Source organism: Microcaecilia unicolor, chromosome 8, assembly GCF_901765095.1.
Source record: "Microcaecilia unicolor chromosome 8, aMicUni1.1, whole genome shotgun sequence".
In the NCBI taxonomy this organism is placed as follows: domain Eukaryota; kingdom Metazoa; phylum Chordata; class Amphibia; order Gymnophiona; family Siphonopidae; genus Microcaecilia; species Microcaecilia unicolor.
In genome coordinates, this window is record NC_044038.1 from 227,788,032 (window position 1) to 227,812,364 (window position 24,333).

Consider the following 24,333-nt stretch of genomic DNA (forward strand, 5'->3'; position numbering starts at 1 on the left):
CGCTGAACACTGTAGGGGTGGAGGGAGGAGGGAAGGGGAGTTGATAACCCCCCCTTGTGGGGGGTGGGGGAGAGAATGGGAAACGCTGGACACCTCAGTGGGAGACAGGGAGGAGAGAACGGGGGATACTGTTCCCTCAAATATTAGTGGGAGTCCTTCATATACAGTCCTGCCAGTGGAGGGTGCTGCTTCATTATCACATTTTTAATGGTGAGAGATAGGCAAGTTCTGCAGGGAACCTTCTTGTTCCTTAGTGATTGAACAAGGGGGGGGGGGTGGTGCTTCAATATTGGGGAGCAGTGATGTTGAACCCTTCAGGCAGGGGTGTAGCCAGACACCCAATTTTGGGTGGGCCTGGGCCCAAGATGGGTGGGCAGAAGAACCCCGCCCCGTCCTACAGGTGATTTGGTCTTTCCTCTCGCCTGCATGCCATACGGTCTCTCAGTTGCTGCTTGCTGCAGGCGAAGATCTGCTATTTACAAGGTATGCAGGAGGGACAGATGTTGGGAGTTTTCAGCTGGTGGGGCTCGGGAATCCCTGCCAGCCACATCATAGGTGTGCTGCTACTGGGTGGGCCTGAGCTCAAAGTGGGTGGGCCTGGGCCCACCCGGGACTACCCTTGGCTACGCCACTGCCTTCAGGAGAGAAGAAAAAGAAAGAGAGGTGTTGGGTAACTCAGGAGAAGGGCAGAAGGGAAAGATTGCTGCATGACACATTGAGAAAGGGAGGTATGAAAGAAGAGAGATGATGTCAGGGGGGGGGGGGAGTAGGAAAGGGAAAGGGAGATGCTGGAGTTCACCTAGGATGTCAGATGCCCTTGGGTTGGTCCTTGTTTAGTACTACTACTACTACTACTTGACATTTCTAGAGTGCTACTACGGTTACGCAGCGCTGTACAGTTTAACAAAGAAGGACAGTCCCTGCTCAAAGGAGCTTACAATCTAAAGGACGAAATGTCAAATTGGGGCAGTCTAGATTTCCTGAATAGAGGTAAGTGGTTAGGTGCCGAAGGCGATATTGAAGAGGTAGGCTTTGAGCAAGGATTTGAAGATGGGCAGGGAGGGGGCCTGGCATATGGGCTCAGGGAGTTTATTCCAAGCATAGGGTGAGGCAAGGCAGAAAGGGCGAAGCCTGGAGTTGGCGGTGGTGGAGAAGGGTACTGAAAGGAGTGATTTGTCTTGAGAGCAGAGGTTACGGGTAGGAACGAAAGGGGAGATGAGGGTAGAGAGTAGAGAGCTGCACGGGAACGGGGTTTGCGGAAACGTTGAACCCGCGGGATTCCTTCGGGGACGGAGGCAGTTCTTGCGGGGTTCCCGCGGGGATGGAAGCAGCTCTGCGGGGTTCCCGCGGGGACGGAGGCAGCTCCTACAGGGTTCCCGTGGGGATGGAAGCAGTTCTGCGCTCTTCTCGTAGAAGTGTAAGCTGCACCTGCACCAGCCTCTCATCTACCGAATACCAATTTATTTGAGTGCTGTCTCCTCCTCCTCTTCTTCCTTGCTTTAACAGCATAAATGTGGAAAGTCTTCCATTAAGGAGGTGGTAGAGTCACAAATGATGACGGAATTCAAAAAGGCGTGGGATGAACACAGAGGATCTCTAATTAGAAAATGGAAGTTATATAAAACCTAACCTTAAATGGCTGCATGTGTGTGGATGTGTCAAGTGACGCTTAGATGGTGACTCTGGCTGTGATGAACTAGAGCTGATACCTGACAGACTTGTATGGTCTCTGTCTCATACATGGCAATCTGGTTTAGGATGGGCTGGAAAGGGCTTAGACAGCAACTTCAGTGGCTGGAACATGAGGACAGTGCTGGACAGACTTTTACGGTCTGTGTCCCACAAATGAGAAGACTAATAGACTGGAGTGGGCTTCAACGGCAACTCCAGTAGCTGGAACATAAGGATATGGCCAGATAGACTTTGTTCCAGAAACACGAAAGAAAGACCATAATCAAGTATATAATATCACACTCGTTGATTTAATGATGAATTGATCATAAGTGTGACTATTGGCAGAGTGGATGGACCGTTCAGGTCTATTTGCTGTCACGTACTATATTACTATTAATCCTCTTTGCTACCAGGCTGGTGCACAGACCTCAGCTCTGACACAGGCACGAGAATCAGATGTCACCTGACCTACTGGCGTGTGCATATGGCGACCTCTCAGCACACAGTGCAAGTGAATCGGAGACAAGTCTTACATGTGCGCACAAGAGTGTCCCAACTTCTGTTCCTTCCTTGCCTACAGTGCTGTGGCTCAAATCCAGAGAGAGACTGAGGGAGCTGACTGGAATTTTCTTTTATGTACCATTAAATTCTTACGGGGATGGGTGGAGATGGGTTAAATTCTTGCGAGGACGGGTGGGGACGGGTTGGGATGGGTTAAATTTTTGCGGGGATGGGTGGGGATGGGTAAGATTCCTGCGGGGATGGGCGGGGATGGGTAAGATTTCTGTCCCCATGCAACTCTCTAGTAGAGAGGTAAGGAGGGGCTGCAGATCGAGTGCATTTGTAGGTTAGTAGGAGAAGCTTGAACTGTATGCGATACCTGATCGGAAGCCAGTGAAGTGACTCGAGGAGAGGGGTGATATGAGTATATCGGTCTAGGCGGAATATAAGACGTGCAGCAGAGTTCTGAATGGACTGAAGGGGGGATAGTTGGCTAAGTGGGAGGCCAGTGAGGAGTAGGTTGCAGTAGTCAAGGTGAGAGGTAATGAGAGAGTGGATGAGAGTTCGGGTGGTGTGCTCAGAGAGGAAAGGGCGAATTTTGCTAATGTTATAGAGGAAGAAGCAACAGGTCTTGGCTTCTTTCTGGGAACACCCCCTACAGTTAGTGCTCAACTGTTGCACTTACCGCATGTAAATTCTTGCATTTAGTGCAAACTTTTCTTTCAAATCTCTGCAGCATTGCATCAAATATTTTGCAAACCAGCAGAAACACCTTTTCCTTGGCATATCTTTTGGACCCTTTCTGTAGCTGAGCAATTTCTGAGGAACTGAGGCAGACACCACTGTCATCTTTTTTAAAACAGAGCAGTTGGGACTTGTTACCAAAGGAGGTTTAAAATATATATATTTTTAGTTTACTCTTTCTTTCCTAAAGGGATGTAGAAATCATGTTTATCAAAAAAAGGTGTCATTTCTTTTGGCCATTTAATTTTCGTCAAGTGAAGGTCTTAAAGTGATAGAAAATAAAAAGTAATTTCCTGAGCTGCTATGTCATGCTCCATCTTTGACCGTCTTCACATCCTATATAATAAAACGCACCTCCAACATTCTGAAGCTGACTGCATGGCTGAGGCATTTCTGCTCTCTGTATCCATCTCCTGAATTGACGTCACGTACTTCCGGGTTCATCACAAGCAGAAGTGACCAACCACACAAGGTTTCTCGGCTTCAGAATGTTGGTGGTGCATTCTATTAAATAGGATTGGTCAGTTCCTTGAAGCACAGCCAGAGCTCAGCGTCCTGCACAGTAACGCTCAGACACCAGAGAGGGGGGGGGGGGGGGGGCTGACACCAGAGAGGGGAGGGAGGGGGGCCTGACACCAGAGGGGGGGATATCTCTGTCATACACACACTCTTTCTCTCACAGTCAATGTCTTTCTCTCTCTCACTCGCACACACTGTCTCTCACACACATAGTGAATGTGATACAGTGTGAGACATAGAGTGTGTGAGAGACAGTGTGTCACACAGTCACTCACACACTCTCTTGGTCTCATACACTCAGTCTCTCAGAGAGTCTGTGTCTCACACATACTCTCTCTCTCTCACACACACTGTATCTGTGTGAAACACACTCTCTCTCACACTGTGTCTCACATATGCACTTGCACACACTCTCATTCTCACACACACACACTCTCTCTCTCTCACAGACACACTAGCACCCAGACTCACTCTCTCTCTCTCTCACATAAACACACACACACACACTCGCACATTCATTCTCTCTCTCTCACACACAGTCACTCTCACATACACTCTCTCAAACATACACACTCCGAGGAAAACCTTGCTAGCGCCCGTTTCATTTGTGTCAGAAATGGGCCTTTTTTACTAGTCTAGACTAAAAGCCCATTTTTTTAATGCTGCTTTTAACTCCTAACCCTTACTCACTTGTTCAGTGCTCATGTTTTATTATTCCCACCTTAGTAATTCCCCGTTTGGCTGTCCTAATTAAATTGTAAGCTCTGTCGAGCAGAGAATGTCTCTTCATGTTCAAGTGTACAGTGCTGCGCATGTCTAATAGCGCTATAGAAATGATAAGTAGTAGTAGTAATCTTTGGGATTCCGGAATCTTGCTACTCTTTGGGATTCCGGAATCTTGCTACTCTTTATCCTTATCCCTTATTTGTCCTGATTGACTGTCCTGATTAGATTTTAGGCTCTGTTGAGCAGGGACTGTCTCTTCATGTTCAAGTGTACAGTGCTGCGCATGTCTAGTAGCGCTATAGAAATGATAAGTAGTAGTAGTAATCTTTGGGATTCCGGAATCTTGCTACTCTTTGGGATTCCGGAATCTTGCTACTCTTTATCCTTATCCCTTATTTGTCCTGATTGACTGTCCTGATTAGATTTTAGGCTCTGTTGAGCAGGGACTGTCTCTTCATGTTTAGTGTACAGTGCTGCATATGTCTAGTAGCACTATAGAAATGATAAGTAGTATTAGTAATCTTTGGGATTCCGGAATCTTGCTACTCTTTGGGATTCCGGAATCTTGCTACTCTTTGGGATTCCGGAATCTTGCTACTCTTTATCCTTATCCCTTATTTGTCCTGATTGACTGTCCTGATTAGATTTTAGGCTCTGTTGAGCAGGGACTGTCTCTTCATGTTTAGTGTACAGTGCTGCATATGTCTAGTAGCACTATAGAAATGATAAGTAGTATTAGTAATCTTTGGGATTCCGGAATCTTGCTACTCTTTGGGATTCCGGAATCTTGCTACTCTTTATCCTTATCCCTTATTTGGCCTGTTTGACTGTCCTGATTAGATTGTAGGCTCTGTTGAGCAGGCCTGGACTGTCTCTTCATGTTTAGTGTACAGTGCTGCATATGTCTAGTAGCACTATAGAAATGATAAGTAGTAGTAGTAATCTTTGGGATTCCGGAATCTTGCTACTCTTTGGGATTCCGGAATCTTGCTACTCTTTATCCTTATCCCTTATTTGTCCTGATTGACTGTCCTGATTAGATTTTAGGCTCTGTTGAGCAGGGACTGTCTCTTCATGTTTAGTGTACAGTGCTGCATATGTCTAGTAGCACTATAGAAATGATAAGTAGTATTAGTAATCTTTGGGATTCCGGAATCTTGCTACTCTTTGGGATTCCGGAATCTTGCTACTCTTTATCCTTATCCCTTATTTGGCCTGTTTGACTGTCCTGATTAGATTGTAGGCTCTGTTGAGCAGGGACTGTCTCTTCATGTTTAGTGTACAGTGCTGCATATGTCTAGTAGCACTATAGAAATGATAAGTAGTAGTAGTAATCTTTGGGATTCCGGAATCTTGCTACTCTTTGGGATTCCGGAATCTTGCTACTCTTTATCCTTATCCCTTATTTGTCCTGATTGACTGTCCTGATTAGATTTTAGGCTCTGTTGAGCAGGGACTGTCTCTTCATGTTTAGTGTACAGTGCTGCATATGTCTAGTAGCACTATAGAAATGATAAGTAGTATTAGTAATCTTTGGGATTCCGGAATCTTGCTACTCTTTGGGATTCCGGAATCTTGCTACTCTTTATCCTTATCCCTTATTTGTCCTGATTGACTGTCCTGATTAGATTTTAGGCTCTGTTGAGCAGGGACTGTCTCTTCATGTTTAGTGTACAGTGCTGCATATGTCTAGTAGCACTATAGAAATGATAAGTAGTATTAGTAATCTTTGGGATTCCGGAATCTTGCTACTCTTTGGGATTCCGGAATCTTGCTACTCTTTATCCTTATCCCTTATTTGTCCTGATTGACTGTCCTGATTAGATTTTAGGCTCTGTTGAGCAGGGACTGTCTCTTCATGTTTAGTGTACAGTGCTGCATATGTCTAGTAGCACTATAGAAATAATAAGTAGTATTAGTAATCTTTGGGATTCCGGAATCTTGCTACTCTTTGGGATTCCGGAATCTTGCTACTCTTTATCCTTATCCCTTATTTGGCCTGTTTGACTGTCCTGATTAGATTGTAGGCTCTGTTGAGCAGGGACTGTCTCTTCATGTTTAGTGTACAGTGCTGCATATGTCTAGTAGCACTATAGAAATGATAAGTAGTAGTAGTAATTTAGAAAAGCATAGAAGTTACATTATTGACTGAAGAAAGCAAGCAAATAACCAATATGTGAAGCAAAATGATTTTACTCACCTTCTGGATATTTATAGCTGTTGGTGATCTCCACGCGACCCTGGCTGCCCACCGCCTTCGTGCTGGTCCTTTGCCCAATTGATGATTTAGAATAGTAAACTTTCTTACGACTGCCATTATTATAGCGAATCCACTTTGTGCGATCTCCATTTACCTCAGCAAACACAAAGGCAACATCGTACCTCCGATCCAGGTAACCCTCCCTGACGGCTACCACTGAGGTGGGACCCAGGCAAAAAACTCCTGTAACAGTGGAAAACATTCGTTAATTAATTAAGCAGGCGGTTAGCACCGTAGCCAAACTTGCTTTCAGAATTTGGTAAGAGTAGGTCTTTGTGGCCATTGTTCCGTCATTACCTCCACTTGGCTCCTGGGGTGTTGCATCCAGAACCTGCCATCCATTAAAGTATGCTCCCAGATCTCTTCGGATGAACCAGCACTCGTTCCAGACATGGAAATTCCTATCAGTGTGGAAGAAATTAGGGACTATTTAATGGGGGGGGGGGGGGGGGGGGTCCTTACTGAAGTTCTAATTTGCAAATTGAGGGCTCCTTTTACTTAGCGGTGGTAAGCCCAATGTGGGCTTACTGCTCGCTAAACAGGAACTACTGCCGGGCTACCGCAGCAGCCCAGTGGTACGTCCCACCCCTAGCGCGCCGTCATTTCTGGCGCAACAAAAATGTATTTATTTTTGTAGTGCTGGAGTGTACCCAGTGGTAATCGAGCAGTTCCACGCGCTGCCCAGTTACTGCCGGGTTAACTCGGGAGCCCTTACCATCATCTCAATGGGCGGTGGTAAGGGCTCCCCCCCCGAAATGGCCACGCGGCAAGTGCTTCACTTGCTGCAAGGCCATTTCCCGCAGGAAGACGAGACTTCCCTTTTACCAGCTGTGGTAAAAGGGGGCCTCGGCGCGCGTGTAAAACACGCACCGACGCCAACGCTGGCCCCCTTTTGCCACAGCTTGGTAAAAGGGGTCTTGAGTTTTTTTTTTGCATCATTGGCATGAAAGAGTAGCCTAGTGGTTAAAGCCTGACAGCTTAGGAAGCCTAGTTTAAATCCTACTGCTGTTCCTTGTTATCTTGGGCAAATCACGTAACCTTCCATTGCCTCAGGTACAAACTTGGCCTTGCGCATTGTAATAGAATAATGGGGATACACGCCTAATGTAGGTGCGCACATGCACTGTGTTTCTATTGGTGCAAATGGCCACGCCTAAAGTTAGGCACGAGTCCCAGGCGTAAGCGCTAATCTATAAACTGCATCTAACTTTAAGCACGGCTTATAGAATGGTGCTTTTTCAGCGACAATTTTTTTTTGGCATCATATATGGAATCTAGCCCAGTGACAAAGTATGCACCTTTAATCGGATATGTGCGAATGTGAGTAAATGACCCCTTACAGAATACCAACTAACTGCAAAGTATGTAGCTTAATAAAATGGTAGGCATGGGTCCCTTCTGTGCATTTTATATGTGATCTTTTATATGCAATTTGTGACCATTAGATATTTATATTTTTATATTTTTTAATATATTAGTGATACGCTTATTAATTACACCAGGTGTCACTTTTGTCTACCATTATTTAATTTTTTCATGCACTGATACCAAGCATTGTGTATGGTGTTTGTTTGTTATTTCATTTAGAATTTTAATTGTTTACATGCCATTATTAAAGACTAGTAAAAAAGCCCCGTTTCTGATGCAAATGAAACGGGGGCTAGCAATGGAGTGTGTGTGTCCGTGCCCTCTGGCCTCTCTCCCCTCCCCCCTCTGAGTCCTTCACTGTTACAGAGCCAGCGATTTGATTTCGTGCTCTGCTGTTTTCCTTCACTGACTGTGTTACAGAGAGGGCGGGGCAGACACTCATAGGGAAACCGGATATCTCGCCCCCTTCACACTTCCGGCTGGAGGCTTCATAGAACGTTGGTGTTGCCTTTTATATAGAGAGATAGTAAAAAAGCCCCGTTTCTGATGCAAATGAAACGGGGGCTAGCAATGTTTTCTTCTGTGTGCATGTGGGAGTGTGTGTGTCCCTGCCCTCTGGCCTCTCTCCCCTCCCCCCTCTGAGTCCTTCACTGTTACAGAGCCAGCGATTTGATTTCGTGCTCTGCTGTTTTCCTTCACTGACTGTGTTACAGAGAGGGCGGGGCAGACACTCATAGGGAAACCGGATATCTCGCCCCCTTCACACTTCCGGCTGGAGGCTTCATAGAACGTTGGTGTTGCCTTTTATATAGAGAGATTTTGATTGTTATTATTTTAAATGTCTTTTAATAGACATTTTTAGATTTATCTACATGTTGATTTTAATTTTATTCTTTGTATGTCTGATTAACAGTGTACTGTAAACCCCTGATGCAGTCTTTTGTGGCGAAACGTGGCCACGTCGGGTATCTGGAAATAAATCATCTCAGCTATCCATCCTTTAGTCTGCTTTTTTTGTTTGACAGCAGGTATGGAGTTTGGGAAGACTATGGGCAGGTATGCATAGGTACCCACCTAGATTATAAAATGCTATAATTTCTGTGAACAATCTCTTTATTTAAATATACACTCGACTCAACACAGCCGTGTTTCGGCGCTACAGACGCCTTCATCAGGAGTCTTGTGATATATAGATATATGAATATTAAGCTCAAAGAGAATGAAAGCAAGGCTTCTACTACAATTGTAATCCACTGCCGATGCAGGAAAAAAGCTCAGCGTATTCACAGAAGTGCAATTGAATACGCTGAGCTTTTTTCCTGCATCGGCAGTGGATTACAATTGTAGTAGAAGCCTTGCTTTCATTCTCTTTGAGCTTAATATTCGTATATCTATATATCACAAGACTCCTGAAGAAGGCGTCTGTAGTGCCGAAACACGGCTGTGTTGAGTCGAGTGTATATTTAAATAAAGAGATTGTTCCTATCTACGTCGCCTACTGGTGTTGCTCAAGAGCCTACTCCTCCTACTCCCCCTTTTCTCAGATTCTACTTTTCGTAGGAATTTGTGTACCTCCACCCTTGTGGTGGTTTGGCTTGCCTGCGATAATTTCTGTGAACGCATGTCAAATATGGGTGAAGATATTTATACTAAACCTGCCATGTATGCTGGTATTTTAGAAAGAAAAATAGGTGATTTCTAACCCTCCTATTCGAGGAACTCTGTTATAAAATTACCCTCTGTTGAAAGTAGGGGTGTACACGGGAACCCCTCCCCCATATCTCGTTTCATTTTGTTTGCTATTAGCTTGATCTCTTGTTTCAATTTTGCTTCATTTCTGTTATTTTAGTGTGTGCAGAACTGTCAGAAATGAAAGGTTGTTTTGTCAGTTTTCAGATTGGAAATTCTACAAATGGATTCAACAAATTGGCAAAACAGCGAAGATGACTAACAAAAACAAAGATAATCCAAAATTTAAAAAAAGATCAAATTTGTATACAAATACATAAAAGAATTAAAAAATGAAAAAGACGACACTTGTTTATAAAAAAAAAAATTAACACACTTTATTAATTAAAGGATAGCAGGGAGAAAGGGACTCGACACAGCTGTGTTTCGGCCGTGCAGGCCTGCGTCAGGAGTCTTCTCACCGTGTGTTGATTTTTAATTCTATCCAATTATAAAGAAAATATGTGTGTCTCTTTTTAAAGCTGTAGCATTAAATGATCCTTGTAACAAAGTGAGGCAAAAAGCATCAGAGCAACGTTTCGTCTCTGTGAAACACAGCTGTGTCGAGTCCCTTTCTCCCTGCTATCCTTTAATTAATAAAGTGTGTTGATTTTTTTTTATAAACAAGTGTCGTCTTTTTCATTTTTTAATTCTTTTATTTTATTTTATTTTATTTTTTTTTAGTTTAAAGTAATTTTATTGATAACTCAAAGTTAAGCAATACAACACACAGCATACACAATATTGCCAATTTACAAACAATAAGATACTATGCATGAACCATACAGCTTGTAAACTACCCATTCCCCCCCCACCCCACCCCTCCCCTTCCCATCCCCTCCATCCCACCCCTGTATCACTCAATTTCCAAAAACTCAGGAACCTTCCTGTTGCTATCCGTATGAATTCAAGGAAGTACAACAGTACCAATAATCCAAAACTGTTTGGCAGTCTACAGATTATGTGGTTACCTCTGTACTCTAGGGAAAGCAGCTTACTACGAGACAGAGAGAAGGTGGAACCCCCCCACCCCCCCACCCACCCACTCCACAACCAAAATCAACAAGCATTAATAAGTAAACTCCGACCCCTTTATGTATTTGTATTTTTAAATACAAATTTGATCTTTTTTTTAAATTTTGGATTATCTTTGTTTTTGTTAGTCATCTTCGCTGTTTTGCTTTTTTTGGTGTTTTTTTGCGAAGACTGGTTTCTTCTGTTTTTTTGTACTTCAACAAATTGGGCCATTATATTCTGAACAAACCAACAGGAGTAGAGGCTGACTAACAGACAAGCCAACTCATAGGGAGAGTTTGTTCTCTTATTCCACAATGCACATGTTAGAAGGCAATTCTCTTGAGTCAATACACGTTGTGGTAAGTCTTTATATATATAAATGCCTTATGGCATTTTATTTATTTTTATTTCTGTTAGAAATATATACATTTTATAAAATGACTGAATGAGAAACATATATGTTTTTAGCTAAGATTACATATGCTTATTTATTTATATTTATATTTACATACTTCTTATTCTGTATTGTTTTATTTACATAATGTTTGGCATATAAATATGAAACACCTGTATGTTGTTTGTAGTATTTTAAATATGACACATTTATATGTTTTTTTTGTAGAATTATCTGTGACCCCTGAGGCAGGCGTTCTTTACGCCGAAACACGGACCGTGTCGGATCTTTTATGCAAGTTATTAAAAAAATGTCTCCAGCATCATCTCCCAAGTTGGCTTGTCTATTACTCAGCCTCTGCTCCTGTTGGTTTGTTCTACTTATTGTAGAGGTTTCTGCTGTTCTTTGTTCACCTTCCATTATTTATTTATTTTATTTGTACCCCGTGCTTTCCCACTCATGGCAGGCTCAATGTGGCTTAGGTACTTATTTGTACCTGGGGCAATGGAGGGTTAAGTGACTTGCCCAGAGCCACAAGGAGCTGCCTGTGCCTGCAGTGGGAATCAAACCCATTTCCCCAGGACCAAAGTCCACCACTCTAACCACTAGGCCACTCCTCCACTAGCAACAGTCTGTCTAGAAGCCTGCCCTTGCAGCCGCGCAGGCTTCTGTTTCTGTGAGTCTGACGTCCTGCATGTACGTGCAGGACGTCAGACTCACAGAAACAGAAGCCTGCGCGGCTGCAAGGGCAGGCTTCTACATGGAATGTTGCTAGTGGAATAGCAACATTAACATTCCATGTAGAATCTCAAATGGTAGCAACAGAATCTCCAATAGTTAGCAACATTCCATGTAGAATCTGAAATAGGGAAAGGGAACTGGGACTTGATATGCTGCCTTTCTGTGGGGCTTACATAGTATATACAGGTACTTATTTGTACCTGGGGCAATGGAGGGTTAAGTGACTTGCCCAGAGTCACAAGGAGCTGCCTGTGCCTGACGTGGGAATTGAACTCAATTCCCCAGTTCCCCAGGACCAAAATCCACCACTCTAACCACTAGGCCACTCCTCCACTCCACTTCTGGTCATTTTAAAATACCAGTAAATCTGAAGCGGAGGGTTCCCCTGAATGAACCAAGCACAGTTTGCTGAGTCATGTTCTCTGAAGACCTCTTCTCACTTATTAGTGTCAGCTCCGTGCTTTAACTACGGAATCATACCGTCACTGCCAATCTACAGCAGAGAAAGATTTACGCTAAGTATGGCTGCCTGGAAGTAGCATTTTGTTGTGCGTGTGCATGTGGAAGGGGTGAGAGAGAAGAAGAGAGATCATTTTATGCACTGGATGTTGATTATAATCCAGTCTAATATGAAAGATGACAAGCAAAACGTTTCCCCAGCTGCTGGCCTAGTACAGAAGAGTTCCTTCTTACCACACGCTGTCACCTCCATCTATGGTTCTTCCGCGAGTGTCAACATATTGGTCGATACTCAGGTTTCTGTTTGTGTCATGGGCAGACTCAAAGTTGGTGACTGTACGAGTTGGGATTCCCAGTGCTCGAAGAGCTAAATTTAAAAAAAAAGAAAAAGAGGGGTCAATATTTAGCCACAACAGTCAGTAGATTTGTTTAAATCAGGGTTGGGCAACCAATGGTCTATGAGGGCCACAACTCAGTCAAGTTTTCAAGATTTCTTCATTGGTTGCAAATCAATAAAAGGATTCGTTTTAAGATTTTGACCTTCGTTTTTAGGATTTTAAAATAAATGAAGCAGCATCAATTTTGTATAAATTATAAACCGCCCGATATTCCGCGCTATTTAACCAGCCAGGAATGCCTGCTAGTTTCCGCTGAATATTCGCAGTCAGCACTTAGGGTTCCTTTTACTAAGGTGCGCTGAAAAGTGGCCTGCGCTGGTGTAGACGCGTGTATTGGGGGCACGCAAGTCCATTTTTCAGTGCACCTGCAAAAAAAAAGGGCCTCTTTCTTTTGCTGAAAATGGACGTGCGGCAAAATAAAAATCAGCGCGCGTCCGTTTTGGGCCTGAGACCTTACCACCGCTTATTGACTTAGCGGTAACGTGTCACGCAGTAATAGGGTGGTAATCGTCAGCGTACGTACACTGCCGATTACCGCCCGGTTAGTGACACACAGTAGAAAATAGAAATTATTTTCTGCTGCGCATATTGGACATGCGTAGAAATTAGAATTACCGCTAGGGGCACGTGGTAGCCGGGCGGTAGTTCTGATTTCACGTGCGTTGTATGCTTGTGGGTGCCTCAATCATTACTTAACTACCCAGACCCATTTGAAAAGGATCTTTATATGCTCCAGAAATACTTTTTCAGTAAAGACTTACCCAATAATGTCTGCGCCAGTGGGGGAAGTTTTAAAGAATTTTAATTAATAAAGAAGAGAAATATATTTTGCAATACAACAGCTATTTCTTGCAAATACCTGTACAGAGGACACCTGCAAAGACCCAGCACTGCCCGTATTTGACCGGTCCCGAATTGTACCAGCGCTTCAGAATGGTAACACTCCCATTCCAATTAGAAGGAGCCACCCCGTCTGAAAAATTTCCTTTCCATTTTCCAAGCAGCACCCCGTTATCATTATTGCTGTTCACCTTCGGGGAGCAAAAAAAATGGCAAGATAGCACGTTAGCGCTTTGTGTCTTCCCCTCTATCTTTGTCTGCTTTTTACATAAACAAATCTTTTTCTTACCATGGCACTGAGCACTCTGCTAACGTATACAACATCATTCCTGCGGGCAACATCAGAGCCTGGATCACGGCGATAATATATGTTCCGATCCAATAGTGCCAGGCAGATATTCAGAATGCCGGATTCAAACTGTAAAACATAGTAACATAGTAGATGGCGGCAGAAAAAGACCTGCATGGTCCATACAGTCTGCCCAACAAGATAAACTCATATGTGCTACTTTTTGTGTATACCCTACTTTGATTTGTACCTGTCCTCTTCAGGGCACAGACCGTATAAGTCTGCCCAGCACTATCCCCGCCTCCAAACCACCAGCCCCGCCTCCCACCACCGGCTCTGGCACAGACCGTATAAGTCTGCCCAGCACTATCCCCGCCTCCCAACCACCAGTCCCGCCTCCCACCACCGGCTCTGGCACAGACCGTATAAGTCTGCCCAACATTATCCCTGCCTCCCAACCACCAGCCCTGGTACAGACCGTATAAGTCTGCCCAGCACCATTCCCTCCTCCCAACCACCAGCCCCGCTTCCCACCACCAGTTCTGGCACAGACCGTATAAGTCTGCCCAGCACTATCCCCGCCTCCAAACCACCAGCCCCGCCTCCCACCACCGGCTCTGGCACAGACCGTATAAGTCTGCCCAGCACTATCCCCGCCTCCCAACCACCAGTCCCGCCTCCCACCACCGGCTCTGGCACAGACCGTATAAGTCTGCCCAACATTATCCCTGCCTCCCAACCACCAGCCCTGGCACAGACCGTATAAGTCTGCCCAGCACCATTCCCTCCTCCCAACCACCAGCCCCGCTTCCCACCACCGGTTCTGGCACAGACCGTATAAGTCTTCCCAGCACTATCCCCGCCTCCCAACCACCAGTCCTGCCACCCAATCTCGGCTAAGCTCCTTAGGATCCATTCCTTCTGAGCAGGATTCCTTTATGTTTATCCCACGCATGTTTGAATTCCGTTACCGTTTTCATTTCCACCACCTCCCGCTTGCAAGCCTTCACATGGAGTGGAATGACAGGGGCATACATTCGTAGTTGCCAACAAAGAGCTGCACCCATATTGTATAAATCTGGCACACAGTAATGCTGGTCAGGGGGGATCCACACCTTCCACAAAGCACCAAAGGACAACACAGAGGGGTGGAAGCAAACAAATTCCAAGTGACCAACCCAAACAGGAAATAAGAGCATCAAAATAAGTTTACTGGGACCCTACATGGTCCGTGTTTTGGCAAACAGGCCTTCCTCAGGGGTCGGAATGCATTAAAATGCAACAGCAATGCAGGAAGCATATGAGCCTTTAAAAAGGCACAATGATAAGGCGCTGGCATCTGTGAAGTGACTGGTCTCAGGGAGAACCAAACAAAGTAACGCTGACCAGTGAAAACTCTGCTAGATTTCTGTGGGCATATTTAGACAGAACCTCACAAAGCAGGAATTTTCATCTAGTTCTCGAGGACTGCAAACAGGTCTGGATTCTAGGCTATCCCTAAGGAATATGAAAGAGGTTATCTGCACGTACTGTTTCAGTTGTATGCAAATCCGTTAATGATATCCTCAAAACCAGACTTATTTGCAGCTCTGGAGGGTTGGACTCGGACGCCTCACTTTAAAGGAAAAATGTTTTCTTTGGGAGGCTATAGTGTGCCAAGAAGAAGGTACGTTTTGGAGCCAAAGGAGCTCTGTGATCCTTTTCAGATAACTGGGTACAAGTGCCCTACGCTCTGTTGTAGAAACGTACTGTGGTTTATGCCCTGCTAGGTCCAGCATGACCAGGTCTAAGGACCTGAAGTATGGAATAAAAATAGTCCCTATGGTGTCAGTGGAGGAGTGCCCTAGTGGTTAGGGTGGTGGACTTTGGTCCTGAGGAACCGAGTTGGATTCCCACTTCAGGCACAGGCAGCTCCTTGTGACTCTGGGCAAGTCACTTAACCCTCCATTGCCCCATGTAAGCCGCATTGAGCCTGCCATGACTGGGAAAGCGCAGGGTACAAATGTAACAAAAATAAAATAGATACTATTGGAGATTCTACATGGAATGTTGCTACTATTGGAGATTCTACATGGAATGTTGTTATTCCACTAGCAACATTCCATGTAGAAGGCTGCGCAGGCTTCTGTTTCTGTGAGTCTGACGTCCTGCACGTACGTGCAGGACGTCAGACTCACAGAAGCAGAAGCCTGCGCGGCCACATTGGTGATCTGCAAGGGCCGACTTCTACATGGAATGTTGCTAATAACATTTGCCTAGCTGACGCTGAATTAAATACGGGGGGAATGTCCTTGAGACAGCCCGATATGGGCGAAACGTACGTCGGACGCCTGACCCCCTGAGTCCGACAAAATTATAAGATAAGTGTGGATCTAAACTAAAATAAATCTATTTGATTAAAAAATTAAGAACCAATGAGGAACTGGATACTCCTCTAAATCACCTTCTATATATTTTTTAGATGGACGATCTAGATTACTGAGGTTCAAAAATAAATATTCAAACTGTGTTTAGATATCTTGTTTAACATGAGATATTGTTGAATGATTTATTATATATAAATTGAAGAAGATATAAGGAAGGTTAAACCAGATAATTATAGTATTTGGAGCTGCTGGTAAAAATCTGGTTGTTTGAAGATCTATATTAAAATGCTTGCCAGCTGATCAGTAGTAGGCTATTCCACTAGCAACATTCCATGTGGAAGGCTGCGCAGGCTGTGAGTCTGACGTGCAGGACATCAGACTCACAGAAGCAGAAGCCTGCGCGGCCACATTGGTGATCTGCAAGAGCCGACTTCTACATGGAATGTTGCTAGTGGAATAACAACATTCCATGTAGAATCTCAAATAGTAGCAACAGTGGAGGAGTGGCCTAGTGTTTAAGGTGGTGGACTTTGGTCCTGAGGAGCTGAGGAACTGAGTTTGATTCCCACTTCAGGCACAGGCAAGTCACTTAACCCTTCACTGCCCCATGTAAGCTGCATTGAGCCTGCCATGAGTGGGAAAGCGCGGGGTACAAATGTAACAAAAACACAAAGCAGTCTGGCCAGTTGCAGACAATCATGTGTTGGAAAGATAAGCTATACCGGTTAGATAAGTGGTTAATAGTAAACAAGATGAAGGAACAGTCTGAAGAAATCTCTAGGGTATTGCGTGCATGGAGATGGAGCAATGTAGGTGGTTAAAACGGAATGAGTTGAGTATGTGAAATGACAAGTACACATGTTTATGCGGTGGGTGGGGGGGGGGGGGGAGCAGATGTGGAGCAGGTGAGTGGAAAAGCAAGGTTCATGCAGTGATCATACTGTGAAGCCAACCAATAAAAATGGAGGAAAACTAATAATTTATTTATTTATAACATTTGTCTCCTACATTTTCCCCACCTATTTGCAGGCTCAATATGGCTTACATAGTTCCGTAATGGTGATTACCAGTTCCGGAAAAGATAAATACATAGGTAAGATAGAGGAGACAGAATTGATTAGGTATTCAAGTAAGGAAAGTTCATTTTATAGTAATAAATGAAATGTATTAGATGAAACTTCATTGGTGATAAATTAGCTTGAACAATCAGGAACATTAAACTTCAAATCATGATAAAAATAGTATGAACAATTAGGAAATAAAGAATTACGTTTTGTGTAGGTCCAGTGTACATCTTGTTAACTGGTAATTAGGACGAGTTATTGTGGTACGCTTTCTTGAATAAATTGGTTTTCAATAATTTACGGAAATTAATTGTGTCGTGGGTTGTTTTTATGGATTTTGGTAATTCATTCCAGATTCCCGTGCCTATATAGGAGAAACTGGATGCATATGTTAATTTATATTTTAGTCCTTTACAGTTGGGATAGTGGAGATTCAGGAACGTACGTGATAATAATAATCAGAGAAACTGCACTGATGCCCTCAATGAGTCTGATTTAACACAGAGACATAGAAACAGAGAAAAATGTAGGCAGATAAAGACCAAATGGTCTGTTCAGTCTGCCCATCCATGCCATCTGCTCTTCCTATCACTCCCTTAGAGACCCTATGAACTTGTTTGAATTACTAAGGCTTGTTCCCCATTTTGTGCCTGTGGGACTTTAGTCAATGAGGATGAAAATAGCAAAAACCTTTAGAACATCAGGACCTTAAGAGCAGCACAAATCATTCACATTAGCATTCAGGATTAGATTCTGTAAATGGCACCCAAATTTAGGTACACTGGAAATAGCAAAGATGACTCCAAAAAAAGTCTCTTGACAATGCTTGATGAATCACTTTATGTCACTGTAAAGACTCGACGTGGCCATGTTTCGACCCACTGGCCTGCCTCAGGAGTCTACAAAATCTCTCAGAGACATCTTTTGGTGTCTCACCTTGACTACTGCGTTCAGTTCTGGTCACTGTATCTCAAAAAAAGATATAGCGGAATTAGAAAAGGTTCAAAGAAGAGTGACCAAAATGATAAAGGGCATGGAACTCCTCTCATATGAGGAAAGGCTAGGGCTCTTCAGCTTGGAAAAGAGACGGCTGAGGAGGGATATGATTGAGGTCTGCAAAATCCTGAGTGGTGTAGAACGAGTAAAAGTGAATCGATTTTTTTTTACTCTTTGAAAAAGTACAAAGACCAGGGGACACTCAAGGAAATTACAAGGAAATATTTTTAAAACAAATAGGAGAACATATTTTTTCACTCAAGGAATAGTTGAGCTCTGGAACTCTTTGCCGGAGGATGTGGTAACAGCGGTTAGCATATCTGGATTTAAAAAAGGTGTGGACAAGTTCCTGGAGGAAAAGTCCATAGTCTGTTATTGAGACAGAAAAGGGGTTAGCCACTGCTTGCCCTGGGACTGGTAGCCTGGAATATTGCTACTATTTGGGTTTCTGCTAGGTATTTGTGTCGGGATCAGCCACTGTTGGAAGCAAGATACTGGGCTAAATGGACTATTGGTCTGACCCAGTGTGGCTACTCATAATATCAGCAGAGAACTCCACACAGGCGGTTTAAGAGGCCAAGAGCCTCTCCTTCCGTTTAAATCGCTTTGAACATTGACTGGTATATGTGTGCATTCATACCTGTTGTTTAGGGTACTATCATTTTGTGAGATAAAATATGTAAATACTTATGAAAATCCAAACATATGCATGTAAATGCAAATCACTTTTCGCTCCTGCTCTTCAAAACACCCCGGGGCCAATATTCAGCCGGCAGGAGGCACTCTGCATAAGTGCCGCAGTCGGAGCTGACCCTGGGCCATTTCAGGTGACCGATATTTAATATTTGGGGCTTTTTGAATGGCGCTAATGGAACCGGTTAAGCGATTATTCAGCGCTTATTGGTTAAGTTAGTAGCGGCCAAAGATAGGACTGCTATTTATGCGGTCTGATTTTCCCACTAAACATACAGTGGTGGAAATAAGTATTTGATCCCTTGCTGATTTTGTAAGTTTGCCCACTGACAAAGACATGAGCAGCCCATAATTGAAGGGTAGGTTATTGGTAACAGTGAGAGATAGCACATCACAAATTAAATCCGGAAAATCACATTGTGGAAAGTATATGAATTTATTTGCATTCTGCAGAGGGAAATAAGTATTTGATCCCCCACCAACCAGTAAGAGATCTGGCCCCTACAGACCAGGTAGATGCTCCAAATCAACTCGTTACCTGCATGACAGACAGCTGTCGGCAATGGTCACCTGTATGAAAGACACCTGTCCACAGACTCAGTGAATCAGTCAGACTCTAACCTCTACAAAATGGCCAAGAGCAAGGAGCTGTCTAAGGATGTCAGGGACAAGATCATACACCTGCACAAGGCTGGAATGGGCTACAAAACCATCAGTAAGACGCTGGGCGAGAAGGAGACAACTGTTGGTGCCATAGTAAGAAAATGGAAGAAGTACAAAATGACTGTCAATCGACAAAGATCTGGGGCTCCACGCAAAATCTCACCTCGTGGGGTATCCTTGATCATGAGGAAGGTTAGAAATCAGCCTACAACTACAAGGGGGGAACTTGTCAATGATCTCAAGGCAGCTGGGACCACTGTCACCACGAAAACCATTGGTAACACATTACGACATAACGGATTGCAATCCTGCAGTGCCCGCAAGGTCCCCCTGCTCCGGAAGGCACATGTGACGGCCCGTCTGAAGTTTGCCAGTGAACACCTGGATGATGCCGAGAGTGATTGGGAGAAGGTGCTGTGGTCAGATGAGACAAAAATTGAGCTCTTTGGCATGAACTCAACTCGCCGTGTTTGGAGGAAGAGAAATGCTGCCTATCACCCAAAGAACACCGTCCCCACTGTCAAGCATGGAGGTGGAAATGTTATGTTTTGGGGGTGTTTCTCTGCTAAGGGCACAGGACTACTTCACCGCATCAATGGGAGAATGGATGGGGCCATGTACCGTACAATTCTGAGTGACAACCTCCTTCCCTCCGCCAGGGCCTTAAAAATGGGTCGTGGCTGGGTCTTCCAGCACGACAATGACCCAAAACATACAGCCAAGGCAACAAAGGAGTGGCTCAGGAAGAAGCACATTAGGGTCATGGAGTGGCCTAGCCAGTCACCAGACCTTAATCCCATTGAAAACTTATGGAGGGAGCTGAAGCTGCGAGTTGCCAAGCGACAGCCCAGAACTCTTAATGATTTAGAGATGATCTGCAAAGAGGAGTGGACCAAAATTCCTCCTGACATGTGTGCAAACCTCATCATCAACTACAGAAGACGTCTGACCGCTGTGCTTGCCAACAAGGGTTTTGCCACCAAGTATTAGGTCTTGTTTGCCAGAGGGATTAAATACTTATTTCCCTCTGCAGAATGCAAATAAATTCATATACTTTCCACAATGTGATTTTCCGGATTTAATTTGTGATGTGCTATCTCTCACTGTTACTAATAACCTACCCTTCAATTATGGGCTGCTCATGTCTTTGTCAGTGAGCAAACTTACAAAATCAGCAAGGGATCAAATACTTATTTCCACCACTGTATCTGATCAGAGCTGAATATTGCTGGTTATCGCGCAATATAACCGGTTAACGTTTTGGCGCTGACTGTGATTATTCAGCGGAGATAGCCTGTTATTTTGCATTGAATATTCACGGTTAGGTGCTGAAATGCTATTTAATAGGTCATTGGCTGTTTCTGGCTGGTTAAATAAATAACTTTGAATATTGGGGGGGGGGGGGATCCTGAACAGCAGGTAATGTTACCCCTGTAGGCAGTTCACATTTATGGTGAAGCACTGGGATAAATGATGAACTTGATCGACCTACCAACCAGAAACACATCCGCATCAGCACGACAATACCTAAACCTCAACTACCCAAATCAACCTACACATCCAGTTTTTCCTACATTAGCACACAACTATGGAACGCACTACCAAAAACCGTTAAAAACCACGTACGACCACCTCCAATTCAGGAAAAAACTAAAAACCCACCTGTTTCAAAAGGCTTACCCCCCCGACCCAACTTAAATACCTGAATTCCGCGACACTGTAACACCACAGTCCCTACTGATCACCAAACAATCTCATCTGTTCTTGCTATCCTCTTTATGGTCCCTACCCTTCCTACCTCAACTTAACCATTATTTGAATTTGTTTTACTCCGGAGTCTATCAACACCTCTCCAGTACCATGTAAGCCACATTGAGCCTGCAAATAGGTGGGAAAATGTGGGGTACAAATGTAATCTACTATAATAAAACTCACCCTCAATGTTCTGAAGACAACGTTCTGAAGTCACTCAGTCACTCCCTGAAGGGTTCATGGATTCATGGTGGTGAAGCCACAACACTGACCATGTCTCTCTGCCCCGCCCTCGCATGACGGACCAATCAGAAAAAACACCCTCAACATTCTGAAACACAAAGGACCATCACAACACCGTTCCCAGGCAACACAAGGCAACGTAAGACGGACCAATCAGAGGAAACTACGTGACAATAAGGGAGGAGCATTCCCCAGCAGAATGGCTCATTATCTGTGCAGCACGGAGAGCACAGAACCACTGCTGGAACGAGAGAAGAATATTCCTGCTGTGGGTATGTGCAAAAATAGACCGGGGGGGGGGGGGGGCGGGGGGGAGAAATTTTTAAATGCCTAATGCCAGTACTGAAGAGTGCCAGAGGACCTATAGCACAGACTATATTTGGGATCGCTTGACATGGAGTCAGAGGAGCCTGAAAACAACGTGCCCGTCACCATCTGGGACGTGGGCGAACAGGACAAGCTGCGGCCCAGCTGGAAGGATTACCCGCGACCCAGCCAGCAGCAAACAGCGACCAAGGACAGCACAGCACATCCCCCAGCCCCCAAGCAAAAAACAAAACAAAAAAAGACACACATCAACAACCTGCACACACACCGCACCCTCACACACTCACACACACACACACAAAATAACTGTGACACATACACACACACACACACAAAAGCCACATGCTAGCGCCCGTTTCATTGGTTTCGGAAACGGGCCTTTTTTACTAGTAAATAAATAAATATAGCTTTACCTGCGGATGGACAATTTTATCAAAGTCCATTTCTCTGGGAAAGCAGTGCGCTACCCACAGGAACAGCTTCGTAAATCACAGGAGTCGACTCTGTGGGTGCTGTGGTTGCTTGAGCACCCCCAGTATTGAGAAAATTCCTTGTATATGTCCAGGGAGGGGTTATTTCCATTGGGCTTAGCACCCCCAATAATTTTGAAAAGTTGGGTCCTATGTCACAAATTATGCTGTGGAGCGGTAGTTGTAAGTCATTCCAATTCAAATCGTCACTTAAATAAAATATTAGAACCAGGACCCACACCTGTTCAAACCAGCGGAAGCTTTTGTCGTGTTTCTCTGCACTAGAAAGTGCTGAGGCATGGAGGCGCCCATTGTCCACTTACCTGACCGTAATCCCAACGTCTGCTTCCAATCGATTTCGCTGTTCCCTGATAAATGATGCCTGTGTCATTCAGAACATACTCACTCCGCTCAGCGCCGTTAGCGAGGTAGACATCATCTCCTAAAAGCCACAAGGCCAAGAAATCCATTTAACCCCATCTCCATTCCTAGTTATAGTTCTGTTTAATCAGTAACGTTAGGGAGACCTACGCTATGACAGAAAACTGTTTCGCATATTCAAATTCAAAATATTAGGGTAATAATGCATCTAGGATCAACCCACCAGTTATCCCTTCATTCTATTACAAGTCACCAAATTTCAGCATCTTTTGTGTGCTTAAATTTATAGAATACTGCCATCCACGTGGGTATAGATGACGACAGAAAAAGACCTGCACGGTCCATCCAGTCTTCCCAACAAGATAAACTCATATGTGCTACTTTTTGTATATACCTGACTTTGATTTGTATCTGCCATTTTCAGGGCACAGACCGTAGAAGTCTGCCCAGCACTAGCCCCGCCTCCCAATCACTAGCCCCGCCTCCCACCATGGACGTAATGGCAGTAGCATGCCTCAGCATTATTCTATAATCATGCAATTAAATGACATAGCTTGTAATCACTGTTCTCTCTAAGCTGGGCAGGAGTCCTCCACCTACAGTTCTGCCAGTGGGGGGAGCTGTTTCACTACCACATTTTCAACAGTGAGGGACAGACAAACTCTGCAGGACTCCAGGGAACTGCCTGTCCCTGGTATTTGAAAGCACAATATTGAAGCACCGCCACCCACTGGCAGCAATGCAGTTGGAGGACTCCTGCTCAGCTTAGCGGGGACAGTCCTTGTAATTGTTACAAAGGTGTTCAGAGGAGAGGAGCATAGGTAGAACATGGGTGGGATAGCCTAGTGGTTAGTGCCGCAGACTTTGATCCCGGGGAACTGGGTTCAATTCCCACTGCAGCTCCTTGTGACTCTTGAAAAGTCACTTAACCCTGGTACAAAATAAGTACCTGTATATATGTAAACCGCTTTGAATGTAGTTGCAAAAACCTCAGAAAGGCGGTATATCAAGTGCCATTAACAAGATTCCATGCACAATCTCAAAGAGTAGCAACATTCCATGTAGAACCCCAAAGAATAGCAAGATTCTGGACGTCAGACTCAGAAGAAACTTTCGGCGCCAGCTTTGCAGACTGCAGTGGAAGAAATGAAAGGACCTCGGCTTGGCTGGCAGGGGTTGGGGGTCTCCCGCCAGCTGAAGGAATTCTTTTAAAGGCAGCCGGCAGCGGCAGGAGGAAGCGGACCTCGGCTGGCGGGGGTTGGGGTCCCCCGCCAGCGAAGGTAGGCGACAGCAACGGCGGGGGAGGGTTGGCGGCGGTAGGGGGGGTCCAGGGTGAAATCTGCGGGGGCCCAGGCCCCTGTGGCCCCACGCAGATACGCCCCTGGTGTGTGTGATACACAGACTCTCTGTGAGACTGAGTGTATGAGACCAAGAGAATGTGTGAGTGACTGTGTGACACATAGAGAGTGAATGTGATACAGTGTGAGACATAGAGTGTGAGAGAGACAGTGTGTGAGAGTGAGAGAGAGAAAGACATTGACTGTGAAAGAGAGAGAGAGTGTGTGAGAGAGAGACAGAGAGTGAATGTGCGAGTGTGTATGTGTGTGTGAGAGAGAGAGAGAGAGAGTGAGTCTGGGTGCGAGTGTGTCTGTGAGAGACAGAGTGTGTGTGTGAGAATGAGAGTGTGTGCAAGTGCGTATGTGCAGTGGCATTCCTAGGG

At 44.7% G+C, this 24,333-nt stretch overlaps 1 protein-coding gene across 1 annotated transcript in view; it reads right to left on the minus strand.

Annotated features, from left to right (window-relative positions):
- LOC115476919 (protein-glutamine gamma-glutamyltransferase E-like) overlaps positions 1-24,333 on the minus strand; it is a 59,183-nt gene that overhangs the window by 17,240 nt on the left and 17,610 nt on the right. The window contains exons 4-9 of the mRNA XM_030213499.1: positions 22,556-22,674; positions 13,659-13,787; positions 13,389-13,560; positions 12,366-12,498; positions 6,722-6,825; positions 6,365-6,607 (exon numbers count right to left, since the gene is read on the minus strand). Of these exons, the coding sequence (XP_030069359.1) occupies positions 6,365-6,607; positions 6,722-6,825; positions 12,366-12,498; positions 13,389-13,560; positions 13,659-13,787; positions 22,556-22,674 (900 nt within the window). The remainder of the gene's footprint in view (positions 1-6,364; positions 6,608-6,721; positions 6,826-12,365; positions 12,499-13,388; positions 13,561-13,658; positions 13,788-22,555; positions 22,675-24,333) is intronic.